General features: G+C 46.2%; 1 protein-coding gene across 11 annotated transcripts in view; it reads left to right on the top strand.

Moving 5' to 3' along the window:
• PCYT1B (phosphate cytidylyltransferase 1B, choline) overlaps positions 1-12,424 on the top strand; it is a 126,431-nt gene extending 114,007 nt beyond the window's left edge. For 7 of the 11 annotated variants that reach the window (XM_045472144.1, XM_045472147.1, XM_045472145.1 and 4 more), the window contains one exon: positions 8,528-12,424. In XM_045472144.1, the coding sequence (XP_045328100.1) occupies positions 8,528-8,740 (213 nt within the window). In that variant the 3' untranslated portion in view covers positions 8,741-12,424. The remainder of the gene's footprint in view (positions 1-8,527) is intronic. The other 4 variants (XM_045472146.1, XR_006710981.1, XM_045472148.1 and 1 more) reach the window with 4 other exon arrangements.
• The last annotated feature ends 11,605 nt before the right edge of the window (positions 12,425-24,029 follow it).

The following is a 24,029-nucleotide window of genomic DNA, read 5'->3' as shown; positions in this document are numbered from 1 at the left end:
AATGAAAGAATTCAACAGAGAGCTTCAAAAGGAGAGTCAACTATGCAGAAAACCGGTCAGTCATCTAGAAGACAGGACATTTTAAATAATCCAGTTAGAGGAGCAAGAAGAAAAACGAATGAAAAGGAGTGAACAAAGCCTACAAGACTTAAAAGACACAATCAAGGGGCATGTGGGTGGCTCAGTCTGTCAAGCGTCTGATTCTTGATTTCAGCTCAGGTCATGATTTCACAGTCTTGAGACTGAGCCTTGTGTTGGGCTCTGTGCTGGGCTGGAGCCTACTTAAAATTCTCTCTCTCTCCCTCTGCCCCTCTCCCCCCGCACCCCACACACGCACTCTTTTTCTCTCTGTCAACAAAAAAAGATACAATCAAGACAAGCAATATTTGTATTAAGGGAATTCCAGAAGGAAAAGAATGAGAAGGGAATGGGTACAGAAATTAAATTTAGGGACGCCTGGGTGGCACAGTCGGTTAAGCGTCCGACTTCAGCCAGGTCACGATCTCGCGGTCCGGGAGTTCGAGCCCCGCGTCAGGCTCTGGGCTGATGGCTCGGAGCCTGGAGCCTGTTTCCGATTCTGTGTCTCCCTCTCTCTCTGCCCCTCCCCCATTCATGCTCTGTCTCTCTCTGTCCCAAAAATGAATAAACATTGAAAAAAAAAAAAAAGAAATTAAATTTAAAGCAGTAATGGTTTAAAACTTCCCAAACCGGGTGAGAGACTTGGACATCCCAATCCATGAGGTACAAAGGATCCCAAATAATATGAACCCCAATAGGGCTACACTGATAGACATTGTAATTAAATTTTATGACAAGTCAAAGACAAAGAAAAAAAATCTGGAAAACAGCAAGAGAAAAGAGGCAGATTACATATGAGGGAACCATCAGGAGATTATCAGTGGACTTCTCAACAAAATTGGTTCAGGCCAGGGGAGAATAGGATGATATGTCCAAAATATTGAAAGGAAAGAAAATGTCAGCCAAGAATTCTGTATCTGGCAAAGCTGTCTTTCAGAGATGAAGAGATAAAGACTCCCCCCCACCCACCCCCCCTCCGGCCGCCGCCAAAATAAAGCTGAGTGAGTTCATCACCATTAGACCTGCCTTACAAGAAATGCTAAAGGGAGTTTTAGGAGTAAAAGGACACTAATGAACATCATGAAAACTGAAGAAGGTAAAACTTACTGGTAATGGTAAATATATAGACAAAGTTAGAATCTATAATGTGGTAATGGTGGTGCTTAATGTACTTCCAATTCTATTTTAAAAGTTAAAAAACAGGGGCACCTGGGTGGCTCAGTGGGTTGAGCGTCTGACTCTGGATTTTACCTCAGGTCATGATCCCAGGGTTGTGGGATCGAGCCATGTCAGACTCAACACTAGGCATGGAACCTGTTTGAGGCTCTCTCTCTCTCCCCCTCTCTCCCAGTCGTGCTCTCTCTCTCTCTCTAAAGTAAAAAATATTTTAAAATAAACAAAAGTTAGAAAACATTGTAAAAATAACCACAACTACAATAATCTGTTACTGGTTACACAATATAAAAAATACGTTATGTGTAACATCAATAACCTAAATGTGAGGGAGGGTGGAGATACAGGTGTGAACTTTAGAAATTCTATTGAAGTTAAGCTGTTGTCAGTTTAAAATAGAGTGTTATAATTTGAAAACATTTTATGTAAGCCTTGTGGTAATCACGAGGGTAAAACCTGGAGTAATTACACAAAAGTACATGATAAGGAAGTCAAAGCATACAGATACCAGAAGACATGGAAACACAAAAAAAGAAAGCAGGATACAGAACAAGTAATTATAGTTCTACAAAAACAGCCATAAAACAATTAACAAAATGGCCCAAGTCCTTACCTGTGATTACTTTAAATTATATTTAATTGGATTAAATTTTCCAATCAAAACACATAGAATGGCTGAATGGATTAATTTGAAAAACATCTAATGATGTGCCTACAAGAGACTCACTTTAGTCTTAAAGACACAAATAGACTGAGAGTGAAGGGATGGAAAAAGATTTTGTAAGCAAATTATGTACTAAAAAAGCAGGGGCTAACTATACTTATATCACACTAAACTTACATCCAAAAATGGCGAAACAAAACCAAGAAGGTCTTTTACAATTATTACACAGTGATAAAGACGTCAATCCATCAAGAAGATACAACAATTGTAAATATTTATGCACCCAACATCAGAGTGCCCAAATATAAACAGCAAAAACTAATAGAGCTAAAAAGAGAAAACAACAGGAATACAATAATAGTTGGGGACTTTAATGACACATTCTCAAAAATGGATAGATTATCCAAACAGATAATAAAGAAACAGATTTGAACAACACTAAAGACCAAATGGATCCAATAGACATATATAGAACATTCTATTCAACAGCAGCACAATACCCATTCATATCAAGCACACATGGAACATTTTCTAAGATATACCATATGTTAAGTTACAAAACAAGTCTTAGCAAATTCAAGAGGACTGAAATCATACCAAGTACCTTTTCTGACCACAATGGCCTCAAAGTAGAAATCGTTAACAGGAGGAAAACTGAAAAATTCATGAATACATGGAAATTAAACAATACTCTGCTGAACAGCCAATGGGTCAAGGAAGAAATTAAAGCTGAAATAAAAATGCTTTGATGCAAACAAGAATGTAAACAAAACATACCAAAACTTACGGTTTGCAAAGAGAGCAGTTCTAAAAGAGAAGTTCATAGAAATAAATGCCTACCTAAGGAAACAAGAAAGATCTCAAACAACCTAACGCTATGCCTTAAGGAACTTAAAAAAAAAAAAAAAGTGAACCCAAACTTAGCAGAAGGAAGGAAATAACAAATTCTGGCAGAAACAAATAAAACAGAATAGGTAACAATAGAAAAGATGAACCAAACCAAGAGATAGTTTTTTTGAAAAGATAAAATTGACAAACCTTTAGCTAGACTAACCAATAAAAAAAAAAAAATAGGACCAAAATCAACAAAATTACAAATGAAAATAAAAAAGTAGACATTACAACTGAGGCCACAAAGGATCTTAAGATGCTACTATGATTGACTATATGCCAAGAAACTGGAAAACTTAAAAGAAATGGAAAATTCTTACAAACATACAACCTACCAAAAATGAATCAGGATGAAGTAGAAAATGTGACAGACCAATTACTAGTGAGGAGATTTAATTAGTGATCAACAAACCTCACAGGGAAGAAAGGCCCAGGAACAGATGGCTTCACTGGTGAATTTTACTGAACATTTAAAGAATAATTAATGTAAATCCTTCTCAAACTCCTCAATGTTTTGGAGGCGGAACACTCCCAAACTTATTTTATGAGGCCAACATTACCCTGATACCAAAGCCAGAAAAGAATACTAAAAGAAAACTACAGGCCACTATCTCTGGTGAATATAGAGGCAAAAATTCCCAATGAAATACTAGTAAACAGAATTCAGCAGCATAGTAAAAATATCTTTCACCATGAACAAGTGGTATTTACTTTTGGGATACAAGCATGGTTAAACAGGTGTCAATCTGTCACTATGATACATCACATTGATAGAATGTAAGAAAAAAATCTCATCATCTCAATGGGCACAAAAATCACTGGACAAAATTCAACATCCATTCATGAGAAAACCCCTTAACAAATTAGGTATACAACGAACGTACCTCAACTTAATGAAAGCTATAGACAACAAACCCACAGCTAACATGGTACTCCATGATAAAAGGTTGAAAGCCTTTCCTCTCAAGTCAGAAACAAGACATGGGTGCCCATTCTCACTCCTCCTATTCAAGGTATTACCGAAGATCTAGCCAGAGCAATCAAGGAAGAAAACGTAAAAGCCATCAGAATTGCACAGGAAGAAGATGGTCTCTATTTGGAGATGACATGACTTTCTATGTAGAAAATCTGACAGACTCCACCAAAAAACTGTTAGATCTAATCTACAAATTCAGTAAAGTTGCAAGATATAAAATTAACATACAAAAATAAGTAGCGTTTTTAAAATGCTAATAATGAATTACATGAAAGAGAAACTGATCGATCCTATTTACAAGACAAAGCAATAAAATACTTAGGAATAAATTTACAAGGAGGTGAAAAATCTCTACACTGAAAACTATAAGAAAGTGATGAAAAAACTTGAAGAACCAAATAAATGGAAAGGTATTTTAGAAGAATATTAATGTTTATAGACTGGAAGAAAATTAATAATGTCCATACTATCCCAAAGCCATCTACAGATTAAACGCAACCCCTGTCAAGATTGCAGTGGAATTTTTCACAGAAATAGAGAAAAAAATCCTAATTTTTATGTGGAACCTCAAAAGACCCCTAAAACCTAAAGCAATCCTGAAAAAGAACAAAAGTGGGAGGCATCACCCTTCTGATTTCAAGCTATACTATAAATATGTAGTAATCAAAAGAGTATGATACTGGCAAAAGAAAAAAAACAGACACCTAGACCATTGGAACAGAGAACTAAAAAATAAACCCATGCAAGGGAGCCAAGAATACTCAATGGAATAAAGACTGTCTCTTCAACTAATGGCGCTGGGAAAATTGGATATTCACACATAAAAGAATAAAATTAGACCCCTATCTTACACCACTCACCAAACTTAACTTGAAATGGATTACAGATTTCAACATAAGACCAGGAACCATAAAAATCGTAGAAGGAAACACAGGAAGAAACCTCCTTTACGTGGGTCTTGGCAATGATTTTTTGAATAGGACACCTAAAGCACAGGTCACAAATTCAAAAATCAGTGGGACTACATCAAACTAAAAAGCTTTTGCACAGCAAAATAAACCAACAAAATTAAAAGACAACCTACAGAATGGGGAAAATATGTGGAAACCATGTGTCTGATAAGGAATGAAGATCCAAAATATATAAGGAACTCCTACAACTCAATAGCAAAACCCCCAAATAATCCACTTAAAAAATGGGCTAAGTACCCACAAAGACATTTTTCCAAGGATGCTATACAAAGGACCAACAATTACATGAGAAGATGTTCAACATCACTAATCAATAGGGAAATGTAAATCAGTACTACACTGACTTATTACCTCCCACCATTTAGAATGACTACCATAAAAAGTACTGGAAATAACAAATGCTGGTGAGACATGGATTAAAAGGAACCCTTGTGCATGCACTGTTGGCAGGATTGTAAATTGGTGCAGCCATGGTGGAAAATAGAATGGAGGTTCCTCAAAACAGTAAAACCGAAACCACCATATATATGAGCCAGCAATTTCACTTTGGGGAATATAATCCAAAGGAAAAAAAAAAAAAAAACCACTATGCCAAAGAGCTATCTGCATCCCCATGTTCAGAGCAGTATTATTTAAAATAGTCACGACATGAAAGCAACCTAAGTATCAGTGGATGAATGGATAAAGAAAGTATGGTAGATGTATACAATGGAATATTAGTCAACCATGAAAGGAGGAGGAAACCCTGCCATTTGTGATAACATGGACGGACCTTGAGGGCATTATGCTAAGTAAGTTAGAGAAACACAAATGCATGATTTCACAAGCAGAGTAAGAAAAACAACCCAACAACTCAAGGAAAAAGCAATCAGATTTGTGGTTACCAGAAACAGAGATAGGAGCAAAAGAGGGAAAAGCAGATGCAGGTGGTCGAGACGTACAAACTTCCACTTATAAGTAAGTACTAGGGATGTAATATACAGCACGAAGACTATAGTTAACGTTGCCGTACGGTATATATTAAAAAGTCGATCCCAAGAGTTCTCATCACAAGGAAAAACTTTTTTATCTGTATGAGATGACAGATACTAACTTATTGTGGTAGTAATGTCATAATATATGTAAGTAAAATCATTACACCGTATACCTTCAACTGTGCTGTATGTCAATTACATCTCAATGAAACTGGAAAAAAATTTTTACATGTTGGGAAGACAAAAATTTTAACAATCTGATATATAAAAAAGGCGTCTCACTTCAGTCATTTTGCATTTGTTTACTAGGGATGCTGAACATTTTTTATAGGTCATTTGTAAGTCTTGTGCATTGCCTTGACAAGCCATATGCTCTGTTTTTCTATCAAGGTTTTTGCATTAATCTTTTGGATTTGTAAGCTCTGTTTATATACAAAGATCCATTATTTATGGTTAAATGTTGCAAGAATTTCCCCCTGGGTTTTCGCTTGCCTTTTATTTTATCTGATGATGGGTTTTTTTTTTTTTTTTTTTTTGAGGTACACAAGTTATACACTTTTATATAGCCAAGCACCGATCTTTTCCTTTATGGTTTCTTGCTTTGCTTTTATGCTCCCACCTAAAGATATTTCTGGAACACACATCTGATGATACCCCTCCCTTAATTAAAATCTTCCAGGGGCTCATAGGGATAAAAACAATTCCAGCTGTTCCTGGTGCTGCAGCCCCAAGGCCCCATCAGCCCCATAGGCACTCTGGTTAGAGTCGGCCAGGAAGTATACTTCGGCCTCTCTACTTAGCGCCCTCTGCTTGGAAAGGCACCCCTCCCCCAGCTTCATGGGCTCACTTCCCACCTCAACCCCCCCCCCCCCCCTTCCTGTACATCACTGAAGCCCCGGCTTGTACAGCACATGGTCTCCAGGGGGCTCTGGAGTGGTTTGTAAAATGCGTAACTCGAACGACAAGCCAGGTCTCAAATCGCTAACTGGAGAAATGGCTCTCAGGGCCAGTTTAGGATCCCAAGATCGGACTGAGGTGCTGGGGGTGGAGGCTCTGTGACAAACCAGGCATAGAGCCCAGGCAGCACGGGCAGGGCGCTCCGAGGTGGGGGGGATGGGACGTACATATACGTGGGGGGCTGAGCTGCAGGCGGAGAGCAGAAGGGCAGAGCACTCACGGCGCCGCCAGCCCAGACCGGGCTCCCCATGAAGCAGACGGATGGACCATGTCAGGGAAGGACTCAGTTCTTAAAGCGCCAGCCAGCGGTCACTTGAGGTTCCGAGCCGGAGCTGTCTTACCACCAAGACCCCCTTTACCCACAGAGTCCCCCACCCGAGCAAATGACACTGCTGGCTCTCTAGTCGTTTACGCCAGAAGCTGGAGTCGCTTGATCAATCTTCCTCCCACACCGCACATCCCACCTGTCAGCGCCTCCTGGGGGCTCTACCTGCAAAGTGTAGCCACTGAGGAGGGCACCTGTTGGGATGAGCACTGGGTGTTGTGTGGAAACCAATTTGACAATAAATTATATTTAAAAAAAAAAAAAGTGTAGCCAGACCACGATACTACATGATTCCATTTAGAGGACATTCTGGAAAAGGCAAAAACCGTAGGGACAGAAAACTGATCTGTTGCCGGAGGCTGGGGGAGGGGGTGACAAAGGATCTCGTGGGAACTCGGTGGCCAATGGAACTCTCCTAAGACCTTGACTGTGCGGGCGGCCACATACCCTGCTGGTGCTTATCAAAACTCACAGAACCGTAAGCTGAGAAGGGTGGGTTTCACCTTAAGTCAGGTATACTTTAAAAAATCCGGGGAAAACAAATCTACCGGGCCTCCAACCGTTTCTCACCTCATGTAACCTTGGATTCTTAAAACAGTGTGCTCGACCCGTTCTCCCAGCCCCGGCTCTCCTGCCACTGTAGTCTGTTCCCTGTAGTGTGCTCCCAGCAGTGCGGCCAGGGTGGTCCTTTTCAAACCAAAGTCACAGTTCCTGACTCTTGGACCCAGAACTCCAGGGGTCAAGGAACTATCCCGAGGTTTTTCTTCTCAGAATAAAGGCCAAAGTTCTTACACAGCCACCAAGAGCCGACGGGACACAGTTTTGTGTCACTTCTCTGGTGACTTCCTCTTAACCCCCTCCTCCCCGGGGTGACTCCACTCCGGCCGCCATGGCCTCCTCTCTCCTCCCTGGACATGTACCGCATGCTCCCTTCTGGAATGTGTTTGCCCCCGATTTCCAGTCACATAGGCCCCGGGCCCTCATCTCTTTCAGGTCTTGGCTCAAATAGCCTCTCCTTGTGGCCTTCGCTGAGCACTGTAATTACCTTTGCTGCCCAGCGCTTCCCCACCTCACACCCCCATCTTGCTCTCCTCTCGTTTTATTTTTTCTCACACCCTGTACATCCATCTGACATACACGTATCTCATTCCCTTCGTTTACTATGGGAGTCCTCCTCATATCGATGAGGACAGGGATTTCTGTGTCCCCCTACCCTTCCGTGCCTAGGACATTACGATGTGCCTGGCAGGTCGCAGCCCCTCCAGTTACATTTGGTAGCTGGAGTCAAGGCAGGCGAGGAGGAGAGTCCCAGCAGCCAGCACAGTGGCCATCTGTGTGTCGGGGTCTGGCCGTCCCTGCCTTTCACTCCCCTCCTCCCCGCGGGTAGTGTCGGGCATCAAGTGTGGTACAGGGGCGTGGGTGCCTGCCTGGTGGGGTGCCAGCTCTCTTTCCTGCCCTGTTTCGCCATCAGCTCGGAAGACTAACTTAACAGACCCTTTCTCCCCATTTTCTCTCTAGAAGCAGATGTTCCAGGAGAGGAGTAGCCGGATGCTGCAGGCCTTGTCCCCGAAGCAGAGCCCAGTGAGCAGCCCCACCAGGAGCCGGTCCCCGTCCCGCTCCCCGTCACCCACCTTCTCGTGGCTCCCAAACAAAACCTCACCCCCCTCCTCACCCAAAGCAGCGTCAGCCTCCATCAGCAGCATGAGTGAGGGGGATGAGGATGAGAAGTAAAGGCTGCTGGCAGATGAGAGCCACCCCGCGCGGGCTGGGGCGGGGGCGGGGTCACCGGGCTTGCCTGGGTGGGGTTGGAAGGGTCACAGTCGCAGGGGCAGCGGCTCAGCTAAGGTAAGGCCTGGGGACCAGCTCTCCCCCAGTCTCCACTCAGCCTAACATGTGGGCTCTGCATGGAGGGTTCTAGCCGGACAACCTTTACAAACCTTCTTAGCAGCATCCAGAATCACTCTACTTTAACCTTGCTAAGGAAAGATGCAGAGCACCCCCAGGAGACTTGCACCCAGTGGGGTGTCTTCTGCTTTGGTCCTTCCACCCGCCCCCACCAAGTTCACCACCCGTGGAAGCGGCCATTCCCTCAACCCGCTACTTGCAGCTCACGAGGGCCCTGCACGTTGCCTCCTCCCACCCAAGCTCTGCCAGAATAAAATGGTTTCCCGTAGAGGTGGCGAAGTGCTTCTGACATAGCCAAGTTCAAGACAAATTCCAACCTTCTCAGTTGAGCCACGGAGACCTGATGTTGCAACACATCTATCCTTGCCAGTTCCAGGAATGTGGTGCATAGATCAAGACCCGCTTTAGGCCAGACACGTAAAAGGTCACCTAGCACGAACCTTAACTTCTTATCCAAAAGACAGTTTTGTTGAGAATGCCACGTAAGGCCTAATATGTTCCTGGTTGTATTTTTTCATCTTTGGTTCGACTTCACGGCCTTCCAGAAATTACCTTTCTCTGTGGGAAACGCAACAGAGAAAAACATGTTGTGTATGTGTGTGTGCACACGTATGTCAAGAGGAGCTGCTCTGCTTTGGCTCCGAGTTTAGCAGATGCTCAAGGTCTCCTGGAGCTTCTCCTTAAAGGATGCTAACTGTGGAATGGCTTTTCCCACGTCTGACCACTTAACGATTTCATAGACCTCAAGTAACCATTTGATATACCAAACCACATAGTATACCAATAGGGGGTGCTACCTGCACGTATCTGTCCTATGTATGCTCCAAATACGCTCTCCAGGGTGTAGACCATATGCAATACGAATATACGGTGGTAGCATTTTACAGTACACTCCCCTGCTCTCACCCTAATACCCTGGCTGAAATCCTCGGTCTAATGAACTACCTGGTTCCCTTGTGACTTGGGCACTTTGTCAAAAACTCATCCTGGATTCCTGTAGAAATGTCTTGTCCCAACCAGGAATCGAGCATGTTGTTCTCGTGGCCTCCCGTAATAGTTTTGGAGGGAGGCTCTGAAGAGTTTCCCAGAGCAGTGTCGGAATCTCAGTTTGATCTCAGCATAGACATGCTCTAGGTTGTTAGACCGCTACCCCGGCCCTAGGTTTGCCAAATGGGACGAGGACCCTAAGCACTCCTGTGGAGTTGTGTGAACTTCTTGGCCACTAATGACAGGTCGGGAAGCAGCAGGTAGAGTCAGGATGTAGAACCACACTCTCAGGTAGAGGAGGCACTGCCCGCCGGTCCCAGTAAAGCCAGAGACAGCTGGGGCCCGAGCAGAGGCCCGAACCAGCAACTTGTGGGAAGAGCTCAGCATCTCTCATGCCACAAACACCCCTCTTCCGAGGCCTCGGGAACCAGCCTTCTGGGCGAGAAGTGGGGCAACCAACGAAGGAAGGTGGCATGTCTTTCCCCCTGGTGTCGGGGTTCAACTACCTCCCTGCCCACCTGGAGAGAAGTGGGGTTTACTGGGAAGCAAGACCGTGAGGCTGAGCGAGCTTGGAACCCCCTCGTTGCTGGCACTCTCTCCAGAGTAACGTTGAGCAGTCGTGGGGGACAAAGAGCCGGCGGGGACGCGGCACTCTAGAGGGAACCTGCCTGTAGTCAAGGCCCAGAGCGTCACCCTGCCGAGGGAGTGAGGCCCCGTGCTTCCGTCGTGCCCACTCGCTCGCCCCTCCTTCATGCAGCTGGAGCAAACTGGCGCCCAGACCCCGTCTCGGCTGCAGTGAAAGGATGAGAAGAGCCGGGCAGGGCAAGGTGGGGGAGAACAGGGGGAGGAAAAAGGGGAGAAGAGGGGCCTCGAGAGCGCAAAGGACGTTAGAGGAAACCCGTGCTCTCAAACCACTTCAGGAGCTCTATGTGTAGGAGAGACTACCTTGGGCGGGCCTCTGCTGTGCTTACTGCACGGCCCGGCGCAGGCCCGCCCTCGGCTGAGTCGTGTTCTGAAGCAAATAATGTGGGGCTGATCGATCCGGGCTGATTACGCGTCTGCGGGCCTTCTCCCGCGTACTGACAGATGCCACCTATGTGACTCAGACTCAGCACCGCGAATGGGAAACGACCAATGTCTGGGATGTTTCGGGGATGGGCCACAACAGCCCACAAGCCGTTCTAAAGCTCACCCTCCGAGCCCCTGCTGTCCTCCAACAGCACCCACCCACCGTTGTAAGGCCATGAGACTACTGAGAAGGAATGCGGGGGGGGGGGGGGGGGCGGGATTCCACAGCCCAACAGCCCAACTTTTGGCGCTTCTGGCCATGAGCGTCTTCCAGCCCACCCCCCAGGAAGAGATGGGGGTGCTCTTTGTTCGGGCCGACCAATCAACAGTAATGACCCAGAGTGAGTCAGGACTGGAGTGAGAGATGTAGAAATTAAGTGCAGGCTCGAAGAGGCCAGCAGAAATGAAAAAGCGAGGAAGCTTTAGACTGAGGACTAGAGAACAGTAGTGAGGGTTGCAGACGGGGGCCAGGTTACAAAGACGGGCGAAAACGAGGGTGGAGGGTGGAGAGTAGGGGAGCAGTCACCTTCTGCTCCCTTTCAGAGTGTCACTCACCCCCTAACAGGTGAAGAAGGAAGGCTTCCTTTCACAGACACCCAAGGTTAGTGAATACCCGTGCGGGGTGTGGGTTCCCTGCCCTCCCCAGCTCCCCCCGGCTCACCACTTCTCCGTCAGCTGCCACACCCTCTCCCCAGGGCCCTGAAATCAAACACTCACCCTTCCACCAGCTCAAAACACAGGAGAGCTCTAATCTAGCCACACCGAACGGCCCGCTTCTGGCAAGCCCGCCCCCATGTGCCAGGACCTTAGAAAAGCAAAGGAAACCAACCTCAAGACGAGCGTCCCTGAGACCTAAGACTGCCTTCTGACCTGCTCTGCGGGCTTGGGATCTTGCTCTTTGCCTTGGGCTGTAGTCACTGTGAGTCCATCCCTAGAGGGAGGGACGGGAAGAGCGAGCGTGCGCCTGTGTTCTCTTCAGCTTCAGGACTTCCTTTAGCACCCAGGTGTACCCCAGGGAGACGAGCGAGTTGGCGGCTCAGACTCAGCTGAATCAGATGAGCCCGTTTGGAGCAGAGATGTTCCTGTTCCTCAGGCATCCATTCAGCACTAGTCTTGGCCATCAGACTTTTTAAAAACGAATAAGTTCACGAGGCATTTGCAACTTCTACTTCTCTCTAGAATTGAGTTTTTTGTTGTGTCACTGCGATGTGCACCGGGACAAAGCCATAAGAAGAGCACACACTCTTAAGACTCTGCTGTACATACAAGAAGACGGAGACTCGTCTGGGTTAAAGTACGACCTTACGCCCAAGCATTTGCTCTGGTGCTGAATAACGCGAACTACTGGAATCAGCCCTCCACCCCTACCCCCTCGTCCCTCCCCGACCCACCCCCGCTCCCCAGTGGAACACAGCGTTCCCAACCTGTTTATAAATAAAGGGACACGTAATTGCACGTTGGCTTGTCGTGTTTCTTCAAAGTGTGCCTCTGCGTTCGCGTGTACGAGTGCCAGCTCAGAGGGGAAAAACCCAGGTGTGGCGGCCGTCCCGCCCATGGCCAGCTGCGGCCCCGGGACTTCAGAGGGGACTTCAGAGGGCGGGGGCTCTGCGCTGCGCGGCTCGGGGCAAAGGGCCCACACCTGACTGACGCGGCTCGGGGCAAAGGGCCCACACCTGACTGACGAGCTAGTTAGGCTACCCGGAGGGGAGGTCACCGGAGGGAGCCCGGTCGGGACCTTGAGTCCTAGGTTCCCGTGCTAACTGGCTTCGTGACCGAGACCAAACCGCTTCACTTCTGTGGCCTCAGTGTCTGCTTTTGTAAAACGAGGGGGTTGACGGAAATGGTTTCTGAGGTCTTTGCCCGTTAAGGTCTCTGAATGTATGACACAGCCCGCGGTGTCCCTAAGCTGCTCCGGCTAGGATGCTGTCACCAAGTGACCGTGAGGAAGTGCTTACCTCTCACTGAGCAGAGAGCTGGAGGGGTGGCCCAGCACAGCTGACAGCTTTCTTTGGTGGCCGCTTACACGCCCTGGCCTCCACGGGCTCTCAGGCTCTACCCACCTTCTTCATCCTGCCACCTGGTGGGGGCTTCTCACCTGTACCTAACCGGGGCGGCGTGGCCATCTCCACCACTTTAACATCTTTGGGGAAGCGCGCCTCTGATAAGACGGAAGCAGAGAGACGGGGGTGGAGGCACTACATCGGGAGCCCAAAGGCATCAACTGAGGCAGATTCTGCAGTGCCGAGACCCGGGCACGTGCCCTCCACTAGCTTAATTTGGGAGTTTCAATGAACTCCATCTGGGGAGGTTTAGCTCGGAAATGACACTTCTAACAGTAGCCCGGACTCTAGAATCAACAGCCAGGCCCGTGTCCAGCAAGGGAATCCACTTAAAAACAGAATACCTATTATTCATAGACCGTGTTACTTGGCTTTGTTGCCCAGATCAGACACATTCTTGACAGGCTGTAATTACAGCAAGAGTTACAGGTTTCTTCTTGACTTTGTGAGACCTCAGACATGTTCCCAAAAGAAAAGCAATCCATTCTAAAGCACAGTAAAATTCATGTTGAGGGACTCTCATTTTTGCTACAAAGACAATTAGCCTTTGTAAACAGAACCCCAGGATAAAAAGGTACACTGTCAGAAATGTTTACACACAAACCACGCACACGCACAGAGTCCTCTTGTACCGGAGGCCTCGCGGGTTATTGGAGTTGTGTGTTTAAGCAACTTCTTCAGTAGGAGCCATTAGATAAAAAGACTCCCACCGAGATGCCATTCAGACAAAGCATGACCATTCATAAACCCCCAAGTATACCCAGTGGTTAAATTCTTTAAGAAGTCATCGAGTCAAAACCAATAAACCAGTAAAATGCAAAAATATCATTAAGAGCATAAATATCTGTAGGCACTAATCGATCTCTGTTAGGCCCTGCTGTGCGGCTGTAACTTATATTCTAGAAAAAAAAAAGACCTTGTTAGCTGAGTCTCTGCCATAGCTGACCAAATATGGGAAGCTTGAGAACTGTTCAGAGCAGGGTTGACTTGTCTCCTACAAGCAATTTTTATTCTCCTTACCTTCATTCTCTTTCCTGCGGGGGGGCGGGCAGGGAGGGAAATTGACATGCCAGGTTACTGTACTGTATTCACAAAAGCGGAGTTCTGATGGAGGGATTAGACATAACTAAAATATTTGATATGTAACCTTCCATTTTAAAAGAATTAATGAATCTATACCTGAAAGAGTTGGGATACTTTACCCTTTCCACAGGGACCTTTTCAGCTAATTATACTTGCAAATGAACTTGTCACTTGAAAATTTCCAAGTTCAAAGAAAACCTGTCATCTTCTGCCATGCACGTGGCAGGACATGACTGCTTACACAGCTTGACGAGAGAACCAGTCTTTCTTGCCTGGTAGTCCCATTCCACTGGACAGATGTTGACAAGAAGCCATTCACTGGTCTGACCACAAATCAACATGAACACAAGAGTCACTGACTCTATTTTTTGTTTCCATACCTGGTACCCAGGGATCAATAAGAGCTGAAAGAAGCTGAAGAGGTATATATTCGTTTCCTACTTCTGGAACAAACTCAGCGGCTTAAAACAACACAGCTCTGGAGGTCAGAAGTCCAAAACGGGTCTTACTGGACTAAAATTAAGATGTTGGCCGCACTGGATGCTCTAGGGAGGATGTGTTCTTGCACTTTCCAGCTTCTAAAAGCTGCCTGCATTCCTTGGCTCGTGGCCTCCTTCCATCTTCAAAGCCAGCCAAGGCCAGTGCCGTCTTTCTCATGTTAACCCTACTCCCACATGCCTTCTGCCTTTATAAGGGCTCTTGTGTTTACATTTGCCCACCTGAATAATGCAAGAAAATCTCCCTATCTGAAGGTCGTCAGCAACTTTAATTCCTTCTTGCCACGTAATACAACATATTCCCAAATGCCGAGGATTACGATGCAGACACCTCTGGGGAGCCATTATGCTGTCTACCACAAGGTGACTAAAGACAATGGTCATAAACCCTTGAACCTTTTTCCAGCTCCTGAGCTGAGGAACAGTAACCCCTATGCAGATAGATTCATGTTCCTCTTTTTAACATTCCTGTATCTACTCATGATGAACCTGCTTAAAAGGTTTCTCCCAAGTCTTGATATCCACAAGAGAAGCACAGAATAGGTATCATGGGAGATGTCTGACCCAAATGAACATGCTAATTGGTCCATGAGGAGAGACGTGGAGGTGGGTCCTCGACTCACAAACATGGAGCCATGGCTGATAGAGAAGGAAGTTTAAGAGTTTCCCCGCCCCATTCTCTGTATATATCCTCCAATTCATACTTGGCAGTCTCAAGAAGACAAGGAGTAAAAGGGCAGCTAACCAAAGTTTTTGATCAAATGGATACGTTCCTACTGTAGCAGGCTCAGGAATACAGCTTCTGACTGCTGGGCAGAATCGGTTTCCTGCCTATTCTCCACCTGGCTTGTGTTTTTTTCTTCTTCTGGTCCTTGGAAGTTGACCACGACCACTTTAAGCTAGAACTCACTTCCAGCCATCCAGCATCAGACTACTCCATACTCCTTTCTAGAGTAACTTCTTTTCTCACTGGAGCCTTCCATGAGCATTTGCACTCCTGTCTGGAGCTTTCGATAAACATTTGAGTGAGCTGCTAGGTCCTGGGGACACAAAGATTCAAGAGGACACAGTCTCATCCCCCATGCCAATTTCAGCTCAAGCCCGGTAGCTTGACTCTCAACTATGGCCTCTCCTGACTGGCCCTACCTTTGACTTTCCTGAGCCCTTGTTGAACAGTCTAAGTTTCTAATTGTGCCAAATAGAGTTTTACAGTGCTTTTACGAACAACTAATTTCACAATATTTTACTAATCTCTTTGGGTGTGGGGTGCTCTTCCTCCAAGTGCAAGGACTGCCACATCTTATTCAGAGTAGGGGAAAATAAGTAGATTTTAAATAGCAGACTTTCGGGGCACCTGGGTGGCTCGCTTGGTTAAGCGTCCGGCTTCGGCTCAGGTCATGATCTCACGGTTTGTGAGTTTGAGCCCCGCATCGGGCTCTGTGCTGACAGCTCAGAGCCTGGAGCCGGCTTCGGACTCTGTGTCTCCCTCTCTCTCTGACCATCCTCCGCCTCTCTCAAAAATAAATAAACTTAAAAAAAAAATAGTAGACTTTCTGTTTATTAGAAACCACTCTTTGAGGACTGCAGAATGGAGGAGGCTCATGATTGCTGTGCCTTCGCTAGGCCCATGAATAGTACAGCTGTAGGTGAGCTACCGAAGTCCCAAGGCATCAGCACACACTTTCCTTTAAGGCCCTAACAACAGGTGTGGAGCCTCGCCCCGAAGACTTGAACTCTCTTATCTGGACAGAACTATTTGATGAGTGACATGGGCATTCGAGGCCTCACCCTAAATTCGATTGCAGTGTGACTGACGGGCCTTTCTCACCTGGATAACGGGGCAGTATCTGCCCCCGTAAACTTGCCATTTTGTTGCCAGTTGAAGCCCTAGGAAAAGAGCGGTTGTCGTATAGGAAGCTCTGTTCCAGTTACTGTGCTAAGGTGACAATAATTAACTCTAACTTTGGAAATAATTACACTATTATATTAAGCTGTTACTAAGGAACCGTGGAAAGCTCTGCACCCATCACTGTTACTGAAAGCATTAACGCGTTTATTTTGTCTGAGGGCTGGAGAGGGCTGTTCAGACGACGATGCCGGGGAACGGTGAGAAGACCATTGGCCTAACTTAGAGTTTCTTGCACAGTAAGAAACAGCAAGGCTGCTCAGCTGCCCCGAATTCAAATCAAGGCCTTTTTGTCTGTTCTGAGTATTTTCAAATTACCTGCTAAACAGCACATCAATACAACTGCAAGGCCCCTAGGACCTGCTCTGTGTCAAGGAGACAGGCTTGGCCACTGCTTGCCACCTACGATTCTCCTAGGCAGGTTTGGACTTACCAGTGGTTTTCAACCAGGTCCGTCCCATGTTAGCATCTCCTAGGGGACTCTTAAGAATATGTCCCCAAGGCCATCTGACAGAATGGATCCGAAGTGGGGCCCAGGACTCCGATTCCAACAAGCCCAGGTTGAGACCCTCTGGGCTACACTTAATACCTCAACTCAGGGTACAAAGTGAGCCTCAGAGAGTAATGGATTCAGAGGTTGTGATCAATGGCTCATATAACAAAGATGAGAAATGATCTGCCATACCGCTGTGACAGAAATGTGGTCTAAATCTCATTTTCTTATCCAAAGAGAGACTATTATGTTGATAACAGTGTCATCAGTGGGCAGTAGGCAAAGGATTCGTTTTAAGACCAACATTAAGGGGCGCCTGGGTGGCTCAGTCGGTTAAGCGGCCGACTTCGGCTCAGGTCATGATCTCGCGGTCCGTGAGTTCGAGCCCCACGTCAGGCTCTGTGCTGACAGCTCAGAGCCTGGAGCCTGTTTCGGATTCTGTGTCTCCCTCTCTCTGACCCTCCCCCGTTCATGCTCTGTCTCTCTCTGTCTCAAAAAAAAAAAATAAACGTTAAAAAAAATTAAAAAAAAAAAAGACCAACATTAAGAAATGACAAAAGTACTGTTAAGCACCCATTCCAGTGGCTGGTGAAGATGGGTGCTCGGTGTTAACAGAACAATTCAACAACATGTGATGGCTATTCAACAGCTGCCAGGTCCAACATGATGGCCTCAAGCCACAAGTAGCTATTTAAATTTTGATAAATCCCATTTAAATAAACAGTTCCATTCCTCAGTTGAACTAGCCACATTTTAAGTGTTCAAGTGGACGGGGGCGACTATAATGGACAGCACAGATAGAGAACATTCCCATCATCACAGAGCTCTGGCAGGCAGTGGTCTACACGCACCCTTCCCAGGGGCAACCCCTCCTACACGACGCCTTATGATTTACTCGTGTTCCCAGAGTACATTCTTGTGTTACTAGGAACATCTGAAGAGATCGCGTGATCGTTTGCAAACATGCATTAGTCATTGGAAAACCCTGAAATAAATGACAAGGAAGTCAAAACGTACATCCAAGAGCAATGCACTGCAGCAGCTTCACAGAACCATAGACACTGAGTTGGAGGGTCTCTTTGTGAGTCTAAACCATACTTACTTTATGATTTCAAAACAGGGGAGGAGTGACTGCGACAAGAATGCTAGTCCCCCGGTCGTGAGTGATGGGCTCACACAGTGGCTGACTTTTGGTAAAATTCGGACAGATACTTTAAATACGTGAACTAAAACCACGATCGCTTCTGAGAGCCACTGCTTTTGTATTCTTTGGGCAAAATGTATCACAGCATGAAAGCAGCTGGTGGTACCTGCTTCCTATTTTAGGTGTTAAAGAGTGCCATAAAATATCAGACCTGGGAAGGACCTTGGAGCCATATAGTCCAACGCCCTAATTTTATAGACAAGGAAACCAAGATGCAGTTAACGACTCGCTGGTAGCAGAATGGAGGCTAATGTGTGGATTCCCTGATATTAACACCCCAAGAATCATTTACACCCAAGTTTCTTGCCTCAAATTTTCTAGGTTTGTTTTTTAGCGAGAAATCTACAAGACAGCAGGTAGGTACTCTCAAGTCTTAGAAAGACAGCCATTCACCATTGACGGTTTAGTAGAAGAACGACATATTGGTAGATACCACGAAGACCACACCGCTTAGTCATTATTCAGGAAGCCCGTAACTGCAGCCAAATGACCTCGGAGGCGCTGGGTCCTGGTGTCGGGCTGTGCCACATCCTCAAAAGACACCATGGAAACAACGGCCCTTTAATTGCAAATTCCAAGTTGTTTCTCTTCCGCGTATTCCATATGGCAACGGTTCCCAAATTACACTTTCTAAAGGATTCCTCTGTGGCGTTTGTTGCAATACAGATTCCTAGGCCTCCGGCCCCGAGCATCTGAATGAATAGAGCTGAGGGAGAGCCCAGGGATCTGCATTTTAACCAGCACTCTGTGTGATTCTGGTGTAGGTGGTCCATGGCCAGTTAGGCCCGATTCGCCCAGCACAGTCCTGGTTTGCACGTGTTTACATGCTTTAGTGTATAATTATTAATAGTGCTCTTTTCACTGCCAAAAGTGTCGGGCGTGGACAATATACGGTCCCCATTCCCTGATCCATGTTTGAAAAATATCGTTAAAACTATACACTGTGAGGAGCTCCTTTATTCTGCCAACAGGATGTTCCCCGCTGCCAAGAATCCAAATAACCTATTTTTCCTCCGATCGAGCATAAGCATTTAGGTAAGGGTCCTTGTCCACTCCCAGCAACTTACGAAGGTGCTTGGTGCTGCTCATGTATCGAATTGCAGAAAGTGAGACGGCAAGGCTCACGGGTGGGAGGGATGAGACCACAGGCCAGAGCTCAGGAAAAGACCACACTGACACGCAGTGAATCACAACTACCGTTTTATTGTTCGATGGCGGTGGTACAGAACTGTCCCCGTGCTCCGCGACTAGTTTGGCTGTGATACACACCGCAGATGGCTCTGCAACTCACAGGGAACGTTATCTAAGCCACACACCCCTCTGGCTGTGTTTTTCCAACAATCCCAACAACAGAACACTTTTCTCCAAAGCACGTGAGGTGACGAACTGCCTCAAGGCAGTGTCATCCTCCACTCGTGACAGCGTGTACCAGCCAGGCCACAGAACAGCACAGAACACGAGGGGGCTGGGCTGCACTCTATGAGTCCCAAGGCAGCTCGTGAGCACTGGACACGCACGTAAATCTATCGCCGTGACAGAATCGACAGATACGCAAAACGAACCAGGTCAGATTTGGACGTGGAGGTACAAGACTCGTAAAGAACTTTTATTTCGTGTAAGTGAATATTCTTCCCTTGTCAAATCAGCTACAGTTTCCAGTTTAATCACCGCTTGCGTGCGTTAAAGAGCCGTGATGACAAACTGGCCAAGCAAGGAACTACATTTAAATGCAGCATTAGCTGTGTTTACGATGGTATATTTCACCCCGCAATGACTTCTCCTATTTTCTTCAAGCATTTCTGAAGTATTCGCAACTCGGGTCCTAAATCTGGAAAATATTTAAGCTGCAAGCGCTTGTGTGCTTTTGTGAGGACGTGAACTCAGAGCAACAGATGGTGTGTGGTGTCTCCGTGAACCTGAAGCGGCAAATTGCAACTTCAAATCGCTTCAACACCAAGGAACTCGGCAGAGATCAGGTTGGCCAGAATGCTCAAGCGGTATGCTCTATTCCGCCAAAGCACGTGTCGTGTTGTTCAGGATGCGCTCAAGAGCAAGCCGGGTTTTTTATCAGAGCGTAGCATTCGGACCTGGCGCAGCGCAGCGTAACAGAGTAATCGCTGTAATGGCGAGGAGGATGGAAACGGGGGAGGGGGCACCAAGGAAGTCAGCCTGAAGTTTTAAAGTACCCAGTACCTTATAGTTTCCAGCTCAACCTTGCCTTGGCTGTCTACTCAGAGTCAAGATGCACTTAGTGTGGTTCGGTCTAAGGAATGATTTTAATTAGATGCACAATGACTCGTGCACATTCACGTGGCAGCTCTAACAGGAACTTTTACAAGTGAAAAGCAAGATACCCAAGCGCTTTGTGTGATGCTTTCCCCGGGGGAAGAGTCACATAGGCGGCTGGGGAACAGCCAGCACATACAGCCTCTTGTTTCACGTTTGACGCCGGCCACGCGGCCAGCCAGGCAAACTCTGCCTCCCGACAGCGATGCGGCCTGCTCCCTCTGCAGTGGCAGGGTTCTCCCGTTTTCAGATCCCCACAGTGACAGGCTGCGGCTCTAGCTATTCTAAAGCATCCGTTCTAATTAAACACGTCGGAGAGCAACCCCAGCAGTTTGTCAGATACAGGCATAAGCCAGTTCTTAATGTAAATATAGGGCCTTTTAAAATACTGATTGACGTTTCCCCTGGTTATAACGGATCGAAGGACAAAAATAAAATGGAATTTATAAGAAAGTGGTACCATGGTGCATTATAAACAACAATACGAAATTTTACACTCCTCCCGCCTGTTTTCACAAACTCTTCCTGTCAGCTACATGTGGCGTGGCTGAGGAACGAATGCCTTTGGCTTCCAATCAGGTCTAACTTTTGGAACTGTCTTTTTACATTTGACACATAGGAAGAGACAAAACAGAGTTCGTGTTGAATGTCAGGATTCCTTTGCTTTGCTCTCAAAAAGAATCTCAAGGTTAAGATGATCTTAAAACATGAAGTAGTTGTGTCAGTAATATGCATTCCGTTCTTAGCTGGCTATTTTTGACCAGTTTGGAAGGGAAAGATGAACTGAACTGCTGGGAAACCAGCCCTACGTGCCAGAACTGGACATTTCTTTCCTTTGCTAACCGTAGGGCAACACAGCGCTTACTGTATATATGCTCTTGGACATTGGTGCTATTTTGGCCCATTTGCAAAAGGTATGTGAATTCAAATAGCAGGCCACTTTTAGGTCGGCAGAAGTTAGAGGTATTTAATGGAACGTTCTTTTAAATGAAATGCTATTATCCCCAAAGGATTCAATTCCAATAGAAAACAGAATCCGGTACAAAACTGGAAAAGCCAAGAAGCAAACTCAGCAAACAAAATCAAACTGCAGGGTTTTTCTATGAACATCGCAGTAAGTGTGATAGAGAGACCTTTGTATAGCTACTAAACAAAGGACGTTTGGGTGTCACTTACTATGCAAAGGCCCAGAGTACATAGAATCTCAGTGGTGATAAGGGTGAGGCTCAAGTTTCTTGGGTAATCTCGTGCTCCTGAGATGACAATACTTTTGAAACTCTGGTTCCAGAAATTTAGACAAGAACTGTCAAATCTAAACACACCGTGATACAGTTTCAGAGATTTCCGTGGGGATTCTTAACAAAGGCTGTTCCCTGAGACCTGCAAGGGTAGTGAAACTGTCATCCTCGGAGTACAAAAAAATAGACCATGAAACATCGATTTGGTCTCTTTACTTCTCCCCTGAAAGAAATTATTTAAAATAAAAAGATTTATCAGCACAGTCTAAACTCTTTAAATCTACCTGTTTGAAAAAAATCTCTTTTCACTTAGTGAGAGGCCAGGCACGGCGGGATGCCTTCACAAACCTCCCTCCTCACACTGCTCTTCAAAAGATGACCTCTTTAAAGGTACAGAAATGAAAATACAGTTCTTACGGTTGAAACGAACTTAGCGGAATACAGAGATAATCGGCTGCATTTTAAAGAACGCGGCCGTAGTTTCTCACTTGTGGAAACGAAAACACGAAGAAGTTCAGCAAACTGAATGGAAACCTACAGCGACTGGAACCTTTAAAGAGCGCAATTCCAACTCTGTACTTTTGGAAAATATGAAAAACAAATCTAAAATACCTCTCTATGTAAATTAGAGCTCACACCATGGTATTCAAAATTAAAATGATTTACATAATCTACTATACTTTCTGTTTTGTTAGTAATTAACCTTCCTGAGGCTGATTTTGTTCTCCTCAGTGTTTGCTTAACTAAAGTGCTTAATAAAATTTCTACAGAATATATTACCCTCTCCATAGATGAATATTATTTTGAACTACAATCTGACAAAAATCTAACTACATTTAATTATGCTTGATTAATCCAAATGTCACTGAGAGATTTATAGAACAGAGAAATATTCTGCAGGTTAAGTTCTCATACTCTTTGCGCCGGAAGCTTCCTGGATGCAGTATTGCCGCCAATCGACCCCTCGGTTCTCTAACATTTCCAAAAACCGCACACAAAATATTCCCAACGGTCTCCACCGGACCACGGCACTGGAGCCCTGGAGCCCTGCCGCTTCCGAGAGCTGCGTGGCCGCCATCGGAGGCCGAAGTCGCTCCAGGCCGGAGGCGAAGCGGCCCTGCCGACCACAGTGCTGGAGGGAAAGGGTGCAGTGCCAGCGAGTGACCCCGCCGCCCGGGCGTACGAGGCACGGAGGGGCGGGCTCTCTCCTACTGTGGGCCCACAACCATAGGGGACATTTGTTGGGACGCTTTCAGGAGTGAGGCCCTAGGGTGCTTTTGTTTATATGCAAGTGAGTCCATTTAAAGGGTGACAAATTGGCCCTCCCTTAGAGAGCCACCTTGCGCCACAACACAAGTAGCGGCCCTCGTTCGGGCCACAATGACCCTGTCACTGGGATCATGGGCAATTCATGTCCCTATTTTAAAGACCGATGGAAACGCAGAAACAAAGGTTTCTCGAGGCTTCTGTGACTAGGATACTGCTGTCATTTTATTTTCATTTTTAGGGGTGACCACAGCTAATGCCAACCTGAGGGCTTGAGAGGGAAGCCTTCTTGGACAATCCCTCTACCTCTAAAACCAGTGTGGAAATGGTAAAGAGGGTTCCTCCTTTTTTCTACGAGATTTTATTTTTAAGTCATCTCTACACCCAACGTGGGGCTTGAACTCACAACCTCGAGATCAAGAGTCGCACGCATGCTCTACCAACTGAGCCAGCCAGTTGTCTTTCCTCTTGGCGAGCTGCTATTTTAACTCTAGCGGCGGCGTCCATATATTAGAAGTGTATTTAAATCATGATTTCTAAAGTCCTAAAAAGACATCTGGAACCTGTTGTCATCGCATTTGTGTTATGAGGGAACAACAGCCCACACCATTCAATGAAAGCGGATCGTGAAAGCTGGCTCTTCCCACCTGACCGGGGTCTCTCCTGGGTCAGCCACACACGGAGACGCAACAGGCTCGGGAGCTGTGCGTACCTGGAGGGCTGCTCCGGCTCTGGGCAGGGTCCCCTGCAGGGCCCCACACAGAGCCAGACACAGAAGACGGCCCTCCAGGGCAGAGGAATGGATGCAAAGGCGACAAGAACTCCGGAATCATGAACACTTCCTCATCTAAGGAGAACGCCTGTCCCTGACCAAAACAACGTTTACAGGGCTTGAAGCCCCCTAACTCGCCCCACGTCCCCTCACCCCCCGGCTTTCTTTTTCTCCACTGTATTCATCTCTCCATTGTACCAGAAACATTCCTTGTTTTGTGTCTTGTCTGTTTCCCCTATTAGAACGTGGCGTCCA

The sequence above is a fragment of the Leopardus geoffroyi genome, chromosome X (genome assembly GCF_018350155.1).
Source record: "Leopardus geoffroyi isolate Oge1 chromosome X, O.geoffroyi_Oge1_pat1.0, whole genome shotgun sequence".
Classification (NCBI taxonomy): Eukaryota; Metazoa; Chordata; class Mammalia; order Carnivora; family Felidae; genus Leopardus; species Leopardus geoffroyi.
This window is presented reverse-complemented; position numbering and strand designations above follow the sequence as displayed.